Genomic DNA, 13,643 nt, shown 5'->3' with positions numbered 1-13,643 from the left:
CCTTTCTGGATGTCCTTCTTAGGCTAAGTCTCCACTTATTTTTTTTTTTTGGCAAAACACCAAGAAAAACGCCATTTCTGGCGCATGGCTTTTTTTGGCCAAAAAACGCTGTGCCAGAAGTTAGCTGTAAATCAATGAGAAATCGCAAATTTCGAATTCCGCTTGGCGTTTTTTCACTTAGGCATTTTTTTAAATCCTTTTGGCGTTTTTTCACTTTTTTTGCGTTTTTTTCAGCTCCTTGGCGTTTTGAAAAACACAATGTATGTCCCTCAAACCGGCATTTTTTTTGCAAAATTGTTGCGTTTTGCTCCAAGAAAAACGATATGTGGGGTCAACTTTGGCGTTTTTGCAGGCGGTTTTTAATCTTTTTGGGACTTTAGCGATCCAAAAAAGTGATGTAGATACCTGTTTTTAATAAAATTTCATAGGGTACCATTAAAAATATATATATATATATACAGTAGTGAAGGAAAAAATTGTATCTAATGAAATGTATATTTAAAAAAATTTTTTTTATTACTTTTTAAACTCTGCCTCATGCTGGGAGCTGTAGTATCTGCATTAATAGACAGATCGCAGTGAGTGTCAGAAGTTACACTCGCTGTGATCTGTCTATTAATGCAGGTATTACAACTCCCAGCATGGAGCAGAGTGTGCTCCATGTTGGGAGTAGAAGTACTTGCAGATAAGAACAGATCGCAGCGGGTATCACTACTGACATCCGCTGTGATCATCCTGTCTATAGCAGAGATGGAGCGACTGTATACATCGCTCGCATGCCTGCTCTGCACTATACTCGGCCACTCATTCATTCATCTTTTCCTCAGAGCTGTGATTGGCTGCAACCATCCAGCCAATCACAGCTCTGGGCGGAAAATATGAGTGATATGAATTTCTATTGACATCACTGGCCAGAGTATAGTGCGGAGAGGCAAGCGATGCATCGACCCACTCGCTTCTCTGCTATATTATGGATGATCGCATCGGGTGTCAGGACTGACACCCGGGGCGATATGTCTATAGTACAGGGAGTCATGGGAGCCATGGGAGTCATCATGGAACAGTCTGTTCCATGCAGGGAGTAGTAGTACTACATAAAAAATGTTAAAAATTTAAGTTAAAGTTAAATGTTAAAAAAAAAGTGAAACACACACACACTATATTAAAAAAAATAATAAAAATTGGGTTATAAAATATATACATTGCGTTTAATAAAAATGTTTCCACCATCACTGCTGCATCCTTTTTTATTTTTATTTTTTATTTTTTGGTACCCATCAAATTTTGGGTACCAAAAAAACCCCCCAAGGTGCAATTTCCACACAAATGAAAAAAACGCAGGAAAAAACGCCAGAAAAAACGCACTGGCGATTTTTCAGGCGTTTTTTTAATCCCTAATAACGCAGGACAAAAAAACAAGTGGAGACTTAGCCTTACAAAGGACAACACGGGCACGATACAAACAACAGTGTATAGGAAACAGGCAGCCACCAATAGTCTCCTGAGGTGGGAGAGCTGCCACCCGGCCCCCCTCAAGAGGGGATACCAAAGGGGCAGTATCTCCGCCTCAGGAGGAACTGCTCAATCATCCAAGAGTACAAAGTACAAGCTAAGGGTCTACAAGACCGTTTCCTTGCCCGTGGGTACCCGCAATACATACTGGGGCAAGCCCACAGAAATGCGCTTAATATGGAGAGGGACAGGTTGTTGACAACCCAAAGTAGGGGAGATACTACCCATATAATTAGGGTGATTGGCACATTCGACAGGGCCGCTCCCCAAATAAGATCACTAATTCAAAATCACTGGCCCATACTTCTTATCGATGAAGACCTGAGAGACGCCATAGGCCCCTACCCTCAAATCATGTACAGGAGGGGCCGCAATTTGGGGGACCGTCTCACACATAGTCATTTGGGACATATCAAAAAGGACCAAGGCACATGGCTGGATTAAATGAAACTACAGGCCAGCCACAGATGTGGGGGATGTAAGGCCTGCAACTTCATGGTCACTACAAAGTCGGTGACAAATGACCGGACAGGCATAATTCATCACATCTCTGACTTTATTAACTGCAATACAAATGCAGTCATTTATTTGTCCCACTGTTGCTGCCCCTGTCTCTATGTGGGTAAAACCATTAGTGAACTGAGGAAACGGGTCCTTGAACACCTAGGGGACATCCGACACAATAGGGACAAGCCCCTAGCCAGACATATGAAGGTCTCTCACTTTGGGGATACCAGCGGTCTTACATTTTGCGGATTAGGGAGGGTAAATCCCTCCCCGAGAAGAGGTGATCTAGATAGGACCCTCCTCCAAAAGGAGTGTCGCTGGATCTTTAATTTAGGCAGCCGTGCTCCAAATGGTTTGAATGAAGAGTTTAATTTTACCTGTAGATTTATGTCACTAGGACAGAGGATGTATTTTAGGGGTGCACCAAGGGTCAGTAGGCAGCCTAGGGAGGATTGTGGGATCCACTGAGGAGTTAGTGATACCCGCCAAGTAGGATAGGGTGCTATAGGATCTAATAGGTTAGGATCCCGAGTGGGACCGCACTTTTTAGAGCGGCTACCCCACCTAGGCCCAGGGCATAGTATAGGGCATATCAGAGTAGACTAGACCCATGGCCAGCCTACCCCTACCCTTCCCTACCCCCCACGTTGAGGCAGGTTAGGGATTAGCTGCCCCCAGAGGGACTAATTGCACCCCTATTATATAATTCTACTACTACATACAGACTACTAAGATTTTTTTTATTACAGCAACCTCGGGTATGATACAAGGGCTAGCTAATTGCTTTCATGACGTTTAACCTCTTATAATGTGGCCATCCTGTTATCTGCATGTTTGTGATGCCTGAAGGGCACCACTTCTCTTTCATGCAGTGTAATAGTCTAATATCATTTTCAGGTCTAATATCCTGTTATAACACCTTATTATCAGCTATGCAAACACCTCTTTAACTAGTTATCCCTCTGAAAGCACACATGGATGCTGAACAACCTCGACTTGCCTGGTTACCATGATAACCGAGACGCTTCCCTCTGGTGACAAGGGTAGGGAGAAGGGGGGTTTGTCAGCTCGGCCTCGATGCTGCCGGGGAGCGCCGCTCTCAACACTGAGCGCTGAGTGATGACGTCAGACGTCAGGCATCTGGTCTCTATTTAACCGCCAGATAAATAGAAAAAGAGGTGCGCTCCTAGTGAAGTACTGCGGGATGTTATAGTAAGGTGAGTGGATAAATTGCACCTTACCGTGTGATGTTGTACTCAGAGTACAACACTTTAGATTGCATGTAGACTCACTGTACCAGTAGAAGGTGGCAGCCTCGGCGTCCTATTCCCGTGACTTCTCAGTCCGGTGGATAAAAAAATAAGTTAGGATAAAAAATGGGGACCATCCGAATGGCGCCTTCCTTAAAAGATGAAAAATTGCCAGGATATATAAAAAGGCAATTTTTATTACAGATGGTGCACCATCTATAATAAAAATTGCCTTTTCATACGTCCTGCCAATTTTTCATCTTTTAAGGAAGGCGCCATTCGGATGGTCCCCATTTTTCATCCTTATTCTATTTAACCGCCGGCTGTTTACCATCCCTGTCTGCCACTGCAGCCAGGAGATGCTTGCCTAAGGATCCCCGGTCACACGTGAGTAGCCGTTAATTCGGCAGACCAGGCAGACCATTAGCTGTCTGATATTTCATTTCTCACGTCTTGTTTCTTCCTAATAGGGATTGCAATTACCATACTGCACGACATATCCCGTGGATTCACAGTATTCATTCAGATGTGATTCATTTATGTAGGTGATGACCGCAGCGATGCATTTGTGATACCTTTATTTTTAGGTAATGTTTGCTCTATTTCACACTGCTATTGAGGTTTCTTTTTCCCTCTTTTTTACAGGTCATCGGCCTTTGAAAAGTAGAACCCCCATAACATATGCGGTAAAATTGCTGTTAAACATGCCTTTTGACCTTGGGAGTATAACATGCTATGACTAGCACTCTCTTCATTTGCCAGGGGTTCCTATATTATACGCATCTCTTTATGATTATATATTTTTGGGGGTGTCTGTCATCATAACACACCTACCCTATCATATTGCTCACAATCACTAAATGGTTTTTCCCCTGAGGAAGCAGCCAGTGACTTGGCGACAGAAATGCATTGGGTGGTTCTAGGGGCATTGTAGTGAGCCACTGATAAGAATTTGTGTATGTGTAACACGTTTCTGAAGACAGGAACCCCGGCGGTGGATGTGGATCCGCTGGACCTGTGTGGCAGATGACTTTGACTGTACCAGGGAGCGGAGTCTAAGGTGCCGCTGGTTTTCACCAGAGCCCGCTGCAAAGCGGGATGGACTTGCTGTTGCAGGCGGCACCCAGGTCGCTACCCCTGGCACGGCTCGACCACACAGGTGGCTGAGGAGTAGCGAGGCCCAGGAGGGATAAGGCAACTCGTAGTCTAGATAGAAGAAGGTCAGGGCAGGTGGCACAGTAGCATAGTCAAAGCGAAGCAGGAGTTCAGTAGGCAGGTGGCAGAGGAGCACGGTCAAGTCACAAGAGCAAGAGATCTGATACACGGCAAGGCAATACAGAGGAACACTTTCTCAAAGGCACAAGGCAACAAAGATCCGGCAGGGAACTGAGGAGGGTGGAGGAATTTATTAATGAGCCACAGGTGGATTACACTAATGAGCGCACTGGCCCTTTAAATCTTAAAGCTCTGGCGCGCGCGCACCCTAGGGGACGGGAACACGGGCGCCGGAGCAGAGAGGCAAGAGAAACACCCGGAGAGTGATGGACTGGGGCTCGCATGCGGGCGCGCCCGCGATGCGAGTCCCAGCCCCGTCGGCAGCAGAAGGTAAGGGGACCATGCTCTCACGGCCAGCGTGGGTGGCCGGAGTGCATAACGTAACAGTACTCCCCCCCTCTTTGGTCTCCCCCTCCTTTTACGAGAGAGAAAACTCCTGAGAAGGTCACAGTCCAGGATATTCTCCTCAGGCTCCCATAACGTAACAGTACTCCCCCCCCTCTTTGGTCTCCTCCTCCTTTTACGAGAGAGAAAACTCCTGAGAAGGTCACAGTCCAAGATCTCTCCTCAGGACCGTTACAATCCCAGTCGACCAAAAAAAAATTGTTTACCTCTCACAGTTTTTGCAGCAAGAATCTGTTTAACTTTGTAGATGTCAGATGAGCCAGAGACAGGTGTGGGGACAAGATTCTTCTGAGAGAACCGGTTTATGACAAGAGGCTTGAGGAGAGAGACATGGAAGGAATTGGGAATACGTAACGTAGCAGGTAGACAGAGTTTGTAGGAGACAGGTTTGATCTTTTGTTGAATCTGGAAGGGACTAAGGTAGTGGGGACCAAACTTGTAACAGGGGATCTTGAAGCGGATGTGCTTGGATGTAAGCCACACCATGTCACTAGGAGAGAAGGATGAAGGAGGTCTTCTACCTTTATCCGCTTGCTCCTTGATGCGTGAAGAAGCCTGGGACAACGACTGTCGATGGTGGAGAAGTCACGGACCAGCTCATCAACAGCAGGCACACCGGAGGAGACTGGGAGAGGAGAACGGAGATGGAGTCCGTAGACAACAAAAAAGGGAGATTACCTCGTGGACTCGGAATCCTTAGGATTATATGAGAATTCAGCCCAGGGGAGAAGGTCAACCCAATCATCTTGGCGAGCTGAAACAAAATGCCGAAGATAAGTCTCGAAGATTTGATTAACCCTCTCCACCTGACCATTAGACTGAGGGTGGTAGGCCGAGGAGAAGTCCAGATTGATGTCCAGACGGTTACAAAGGGCTCGCCAGAACTTAGAGACAAACTGCACAGCTCTATCCAAAACGATATGCTGAGGAAGACCATGTAAATGTAAGGCATGCAACAAGAAGTACTTTGCCAGCTGCGGGGCAGAAGGAAGACCTGGTAGAGGAATGAAATGAGCCATCTTGGAAAACCGATCTACAACGACCCAGATGACAGTGTTATTATGAGAAGGTGGCAAATCGGTGATGAAATCCATGGCGATATGGGACCAGGGAGTCTCTGAAATGGGTAAAGGCTGTAAGAATCCTGCAGGTCTTTGTCGAGGAGTTTTGTCACGGGGACATGTTACACAGCACCAAACAAAATCAGAAACATCACGTTCAAGATGGGGCCACCAGTAGTACTGGGAAATAAGAAGTAGAGTCTTGCCTATTCCAGGATGTCCTGCTGTCAAGGAAGAATGACCCCATTTCACTACCTTGCTTCTCAATCTGGAGGGCACAAAGGATTTTCCCAGAGGAACTTGCTGAATCTCGGCAGGAGCGGCAGGAATCAAACGATCAGGAGGAATAATATGCCTAGGCGTGGAGTCCAAACCAATGACGTCAGCCCTGATGTTCTTGTCTGCTGGACAGAAGTGAATGAAGAAGTTGAACCTAGAAAATAACAGTGACCATCTTGCCTGGCAGGGGTTCAAACGCTGAGCAGACTGAAGGTATAGAAGATTCTTATGATAGGAGTAGATGCTGACCGGAAGAACCTTCCAATAAATGTTGCCATTCCTCCAAAGCTAGCTTGATAGCGAGGAGTTCACGATCTCCAATGGAGTAATTCCTCTCAGCAGAAGAGAATGTTTTTGAGAAGAACCCACAAGTTACACTCATGCCCGTGGCATTTTTCTGAGTGAGAAATAGATATAGATGAGGCATCAACCTCCAAAGCAAAGGGCCTCTCCGGATCAGGTCTTGTAAGCACGGGAGTAGAGGCAAACGCAGACTTTAAATGGGAGAAGGCCTCTTCAGCCTTTTGAGGCCAAGATTTAGGATTAGATGCCTTTTTAGTGAGAGCCACAATAGGAGCAACCAAGGATGAAAAATGTGGGATAAACTGATGATAATAGTTAGCGAATCCCAGAAAGCGTTGAATAGCATGTAGGCCCGACGGACAAGGTCAATCCAATACTGCAGACAACTTATCTGTATCCATCTGCAGCCCCTGATGAGAAACAATGTAGCCAAGAAATGGAAGACTAGATTTCTCGAACAGGCATTTCTCCAGTTTAGCGTAGAGATGATTCTTCCGAAGTCGCTGAAGAACCAGACAAACATGAGTACGATGCTCCTCTAGGTTGGAAGAGAAGATCAGGATGTCATCTAGGTATACGACAACACAGGTGTAGAGAAGATCACGGAAGATATCATTGACGAACTCTTGAAAAACGGCTGGAGCATTGCAGAGACCAAAAGGCATTACAAGATACTCAAAATGTCCGTCACGAGTCCCTTGCGGATAGGAGAAGACCTTGGCACCACGTAGAAGGTCAAAAAGTTCTGAGATAAGAGGTAGAGGGTAACGGTTCTTGACCGTGATTTTGTTAAGTTCCCTGTAGTCAATAGTGTTGAGCGGCATAGGCCATATTCGAATTCGCGATATTTTGCGAATATATGGATGAATATTCGTCATATATTCGCTAAATTCGCATATTCGTAATATTCGCGTTTTATTTTCGCATATGCGAAAATGTGCATATGCGAAAATGAGCATATATAGAAATTAGCATAAGCGAAAATTTGCATATGTGAAAATTAGCATATGCAAATTTTCTCATATGTGAAAATTCGCACGCCAGTCTCACACAGTAGCATTAGAGCCTTCTTTACACCACACAAGCTGGAAGCAGAGAGGGGTGATCACTGTGATGTGTACTGTGAAAAAAAAAAAATAATGAATATTCGTAATTACGAATATATAGTGCTATAGGCCATATTCGAATTCGCGATATTTCGCGAATATATGGACGAATATTCGTCATATATTCGCATATTCATAATATTTGCGTTTTATTTTCGTATATGCGAAAATTCGCATATACGAAAATTAGCATATGCGAAAATTAGCATATACAAAAATTAACATAAGCGAAAATTCGCAAATGCACATTTTCGCATATGCGAAAATTCGCACGCCGGTCTCACACAGTAGTATTAGAGCCTTCTTTACACCCCACAAGCTGGAAGCAGAGAGGGGTGATCACTGTGATGTGTACTGTAAAAAAAAAAAAAAAAAACGAATATTCGTAATTACGAATATATAGTGCTATATTCGCGAATATTCATGAATTCGCGAATATGCGATATTCGTAAATAAAATTTGTATTGCGAATATTCACGAGCAACACTAGTCCTGAGGAGAATGTCCTTCTGCTCATCACCTGAGGACACTGGAATCTCTTCACCCTTTCTGGACGATTCTGCTTCTCTTCTGTCCCGGTTGCAGTTTTCAGGTCGTCTGATATAAGGAGATTATTTTGAGCTGTGTTTATATCCAGTATTATGTCTGCAGGACCCTCCCCATAGATCCTTATACCTGATATTATGTCACATAATGTGTGGAATGTGTCTGAGATCACAGTCACATCCAGATCATCCCCATCATGTGTCTTATCATGTCCCCCTGTGTCCTCATCACCTCCGTCCTCCTCAGGATCACACAAGTCACCTGTGTCTGGTTCCTGTAAGACAGTCATTGGATCCGCCATGTTACACAGCTCCTCAATGTGTCTCATCTTCCTGGACAGCTCGTTCTTCTTTATTTCCAGCTGATGGATCAGAGCAGACAGTGATAGCGACTCTTCCTTTTCCTGCCTGAAGATCTCACTCAGGACCTTCTTCTCCAGGTCATCCAGCCGTCTCCTCATGTCTGTAACCAGGGCAGTGACTCTCTCCACTTCTACAGCTGCTTTTTCTTGAGCTTTTCTCCTGCGCTCCTCCAGACTCTGGACTCTCTCCTCAGTCTCCTTTCTCTTTATGGTCATTTTCTGGAGAATATTCCTCAGTTTCTCCTTCTTGTTTTTAGAAGCCTGATCTAGTGACTCCATCTTATGTCCATTGTGTTCACCGATCAGACAGGACACACAGTTACAAGCAGCGTCCTCAGTGCAGTAATATTCCAGGACCTTCTTATGGACAGAACATTTCTTGTTCTCCAGAGAATTTCTGGGCTCAGATAAGACGTGTTCTGGTGACTTGTTGTGAGTTCTCAGGTGATCGTCACACAGAGAAGCCTCACAGTGCAGACAGGATTTCACAGCAGGTACAGTGGAGTGCACACAGTGGCCCTCATTTACTTAGAAAATCGGGTTGTAAGTCTATCTTGCTTTCTTACCCGATTGCTTTTTTCCCCTGGTATTTATTATTATGTCGCATCCTGTTTGTCGCACGTGGGTTTTGTTGGTTTTGGTTTCCAACTCCTCTGAGTTGTCGGGAAAAAATACACAACAATTCAACAAATTCGGGTTGGAAACCTTTATAAATACGTGGGAAAGATCAGAAATGTCGGGTTATGCCCCTTTTTCGGGTTTGGGAGAATCCACATCGGGTCCGTCGGGAAAAAATGTCGCATTGTGTCGCAGACTGGCGCACGATGTCTGCGACATGTCGCAGACAAAGATGCCCCAAAAAAAACCCGACAAAAGAAGTCGGGTTTAGAATAGTAAATGAGGGCCAGTAAGTGCAGAAGATCCCGGTTTCTGTCCTTTTTTGTTCCGTAAGCAGGTACAGTGGAGTGCACACAGTAAGTGCAGAAGATCCCGGTTTCTGTCCTTCTTTGTTCAGTAAGCAGGAAGTTCTCTATTATGTTCCTCAGAGCGATGTTCCTCATCAGTGCAGACCGATCCTGAAACTCTTCTCTGCATTCAGGACAGGAATAAACTCCAGACCCCTCCTGTGTATCCAGGAACTGATCAATACAGACCTGGCAGAAGTTGTGTCCACATCTCAGCATTACAGGATCTGTATAAGTGTCCAGACAGATGGAACAGTCCACTTCGTCTCTCAGAGCAGCAGAAGCCATGGCTGACACAAGAAGTGAGAAACGAAACTACAATTCGCTCCCAATAAGGAAACAGAGGGCAGGATTTATACTCGTCACCACAGGGGAGGGCCGTTCAGCTCAACAACAGTCACTATTAACCTGTTCATGGACACTTTTCATAGTCATATATTCTATCATTCTATCTTGTCTTATATTCTATCTTTCTTTCTATTCTATCTGTATATTTAGGGCCTACATAGTTACATAGTTAGTACGGTCGAAAAAAGACATATGTCCATCAAGTTCAACCAGGGAATTAAGGGGTAGGGGTGTGGCGCGATATTGGGGAAGGGATGAGATTTTATATTTCTTCATAAGCATTAATCTTATTTTGTTCCAGGAATGTATCTAATCCTGTTTTAAAGCTGTTAATTGTTCCTGCTGTGACCAGTTCCTGAGGTAGACTGTTCCATAAGTTCACAGTTCTCATGGTAAAGAAGGCGTGTCGCCCCTTGAGACTAAACTTTTTCTTCTCCAGACGGAGGGAGTGCCCCCTCGTCCTTTGGGGGGGTTTAACCTGGAACAGTTTTTCTCCATATTTTTTGTATGGGCCATTAATATATGTCACGATTCGGCTTACGGGTTGTGGATCCGCTGTGTCAGCGAGGGATAGGCGTGGACCGTGCTAGTGGACCGGTTCTAAGAGGCTACTGGTTTTCACCAGAGCCCGCCGCAAAGCGGGATGGTCTTGCTGCGGCTGTAGCAACCAGGTCGTATCCACTAGCAACGGCTCAACCTCGCTGACTGCTGAGAAGGCGTGGGACAGAAGGACTAGGCAGAGGCAAGGTCAGACGTAGCAGAAGGTCGGGGGCAGGCGGCAAGGTTCGTAGTCAGGATGGATAGCAGAAGTTCAGGTAATACAGGCTTTGGACACACTAAACGCTTTCACTGGCACAAGGCAACAAGATCCGGCAGGGGAGTGCAGGGGCAGTGATCAGATATAGTCTGGGAGCAGGTGGGAGCCAATTAAGCTAATTGGGCCAGGCACCAATCATTGGTGCACTGGCCCTTTAAGTCTCAGAGAGCTGGCGCGCGCACGCCCTAGAGAGCGGAGCCGCGCGCGCCAGCACATGACAGCAGGGGACCGGGACGGGTAAGTGACCTGGGATGCGATTCGCGAGCGGGCGCGTCCCGCTGTGCGAATCGCATCCCCGACGGCCATGACAGTGCAGCGCTCCCAGTCAGCGGGACCGACCGGGGCGCTGCGGGGAGAGAGACGCCGTGAGCGCTCCGGGGAGGAGCGGGGACCCGGAGCGCTAGGCGTAACAGTACCCCCCCCCCCTTAGGTCTCCCCTTTTCTTTGTCCGGTAACTGCCTCCCCTGGGATGAGGGCACCGGGAAAGAATGGAGGGTTTCCTCAACGGCAGGCAGCACAGCAGGAGTGGGAATGGGGAGGGAGGGCAGAGGGCGAAGCCTGGCACGGGGCAGTGTGACACCAGGACGGGGGCCATGAGGAGGCACTGAGGCTTGCCTGACGGGACTGGGAGGGGGGGAGAGGCACTTCCTATGGCAGGCAGAGTCCCAGTTCTTGATCTCCCCGGTGGTCCAATCAAGGGTGGGAGAATGAAGCCGGAGCCATGGCAGACCGAGGAGGACCTCAGAGGTACAGTTGGGAAGGACGAATAACTCAATCCTTTCGTGGTGGGGTCCAATACACATCAGGAGGGGTTCTGTGCGGTAACGCACGGTGCAATTCAGTCTGACTCCATTGACCGCGGAAATGTAGAGCGGCTTGACTAGACGGGTCACCGGGATGCTGAATTTATTCACAAACGACTCCAAAATAAAATTCCCAGAGGCACCAGAGTCCAAGCAGGCCAAGGCTGAGAGGGAGGAGTTGGCTGAAGGAGAAATCCGCACGGGCACCGTGAGACGTGGAGAAGCAGACTTAGAACCAAGAGACGCCACACCCACGTGAGCTGGGTGCGTGCGTGCGTTTCCCAGACGTGGAGGACGGATAGGGCAATCCACCAAGAAATGCTCGGTACTGGCACAGTAAAGACAGAGATTTTCTTCCCTACGGCGATTCCTCTCTTCCTGGGTCAGGCGAGACCGATCCACTTGCATGGCCTCCTCGGCGGGAGGCCCAGGCGTAGATTGCAACGGATACTGTGGGAGAGGTGCCCAGAGATCTAAGTCTTTTTCCTGGCGGAGCTCTTGGTGTCGCTCAGAAAAACGCATGTCAATGCGGGTAGCCAAATGGATGAGTTCTTGCAGGTTGGCAGGAATCTCTCGTGCGGCCAGCACATCCTTGATGCGACTGGATAGGCCTTTTTTAAAGGTCGCGCAGAGAGCCTCGTTATTCCATGATAACTCGGAAGCAAGAGTACGAAATTGGATGGCGTACTCGCCCACTGAAGAATTACCCTGGACCAGGTTCAACAGGGCAGTCTCGGCAGAAGAAGCTCGGGCTGGCTCCTCGAAGACACTCCGGACTTCAGCGAAGAAGGACTGGACTGTGGCTGTGGCAGGATCATTGCGGTCCCAGAGCGGTGTGGCCCAAGACAAGGCCTTTCCTGAAAGAAGGCTTACTACGAACGCCACCTTAGACCGTTCTGTAGGAAACAAGTCCGACAACATCTCCATATGCAGGGAACACTGAGACAAAAATCCACGGCAGAGTTTAGAGTCCCCATCAAATTTGTCCGGCAGGGACAAGCGGAGGCTAGGAGCGGCCACTCGCTGCGGAGGAGGTGCAGGAGCTGGCGGAGGAGATGGTTGCTGCTGTAGCAGAGGCAGAAGTTGCTGTAACATGGCGGTCAACTGCGACAGCTGCTGTCCTTGTTGGGCAATCTGCTGCGATTGCTGAGCGACCACCGTGGGAAGGTCAGCGAGACTTGGCAGCGGCACCTCAGCGGGATCCATGGCCGGATCTACTGTCACGATTCGGCTTACGGGTTGTGGATCCGCTGTGTCAGCGAGGGATAGGCGTGGACCGTGCTAGTGGACCGGTTCTAAGAGGCTACTGGTTTTCACCAGAGCCCGCCGCAAAGCGGGATGGTCTTGCTGCGGCTGTAGCAACCAGGTCGTATCCACTAGCAACGGCTCAACCTCGCTGACTGCTGAGAAGGCGTGGGACAGAAGGACTAGGCAGAGGCAAGGTCAGACGTAGCAGAAGGTCGGGGGCAGGCGGCAAGGTTCGTAGTCAGGATGGATAGCAGAAGTTCAGGTAATACAGGCTTTGGACACACTAAACGCTTTCACTGGCACAAGGCAACAAGATCCGGCAGGGGAGTGCAGGGGCAGTGATCAGATATAGTCTGGGAGCAGGTGGGAGCCAATTAAGCTAATTGGGCCAGGCACCAATCATTGGTGCACTGGCCCTTTAAGTCTCAGAGAGCTGGCGCGCGCACGCCCTAGAGAGCGGAGCCGCGCGCGCCAGCACATGACAGCAGGGGACCGGGACGGGTAAGTGACCTGGGATGCGATTCGCGAGCGGGCGCGTCCCGCTGTGCGAATCGCATCCCCGACGGCCATGACAGTGCAGCGCTCCCGGTCAGCGGGACCGACCGGGGCGCTGCGGGGAGAGAGACGCCGTGAGCGCTCCGGGGAGGAGCGGGGACCCGGAGCGCTAGGCGTAACAATATACTTATATACGTTTATCATATCCCCCCTTAAACGTCTCTTCTCAAGACTAAACAATTGTAACTCCTTTAATCGCTCCTCATAGCTAAGATGTTCCATTCCCCATATTAGTTTAGTCGCGCGTCTCTGCACCCTTTCCAACTCCGCAGTGTCCCTTTTATGGACAGGTGCCCAAAACT

The 13,643-nt window shown here is 48.0% G+C and overlaps 1 protein-coding gene across 1 annotated transcript; it reads right to left on the bottom strand.

The window, feature by feature from the left end:
- Nucleotides 1-6,957: 6,957 nt before the first annotated feature.
- On the bottom strand, nt 6,958-9,858 carry LOC130285269 (E3 ubiquitin/ISG15 ligase TRIM25-like). The gene is made up of 3 exons (XM_056536621.1): nt 9,577-9,858; nt 8,177-9,124; nt 6,958-7,002 (listed from the first exon to the last, which is right to left on the bottom strand). Exons 1-3 carry the CDS (start codon nt 9,856-9,858, stop codon nt 6,958-6,960), a joined length of 1,275 nt encoding a protein of 424 aa, XP_056392596.1.
- Between the last annotated feature and the right edge of the window lie 3,785 nt (nt 9,859-13,643).

This window comes from Hyla sarda, chromosome 8 (genome assembly GCF_029499605.1).
Source record: "Hyla sarda isolate aHylSar1 chromosome 8, aHylSar1.hap1, whole genome shotgun sequence".
NCBI lineage: Eukaryota > Metazoa > Chordata > Amphibia > Anura > Hylidae > Hyla > Hyla sarda.
This window is presented reverse-complemented; position numbering and strand designations above follow the sequence as displayed.

Excerpts from the sequence above, each read along its gene's own strand:
- LOC130285269 (XM_056536621.1), bottom strand. The coding sequence starts at position 9,858 with ATGGCTTCTGCTGCTCTGAGAGACGAAGTGGACTGTTCCATCTGTCTG. Across the intron at positions 9,125-9,576 it reads GGATCTTCTGCACTTACTGT|GGCCACTGTGTGCACTCCAC; the intron begins GTGCACTCCACT and ends TAAGTAAATGAG. Across the intron at positions 7,003-8,176 it reads CCTCAGGACTAGTGTTGCTC|GGGCTGCAGATGGATACAGA; the intron begins GTGAATATTCGC and ends GTTTCTCATCAG.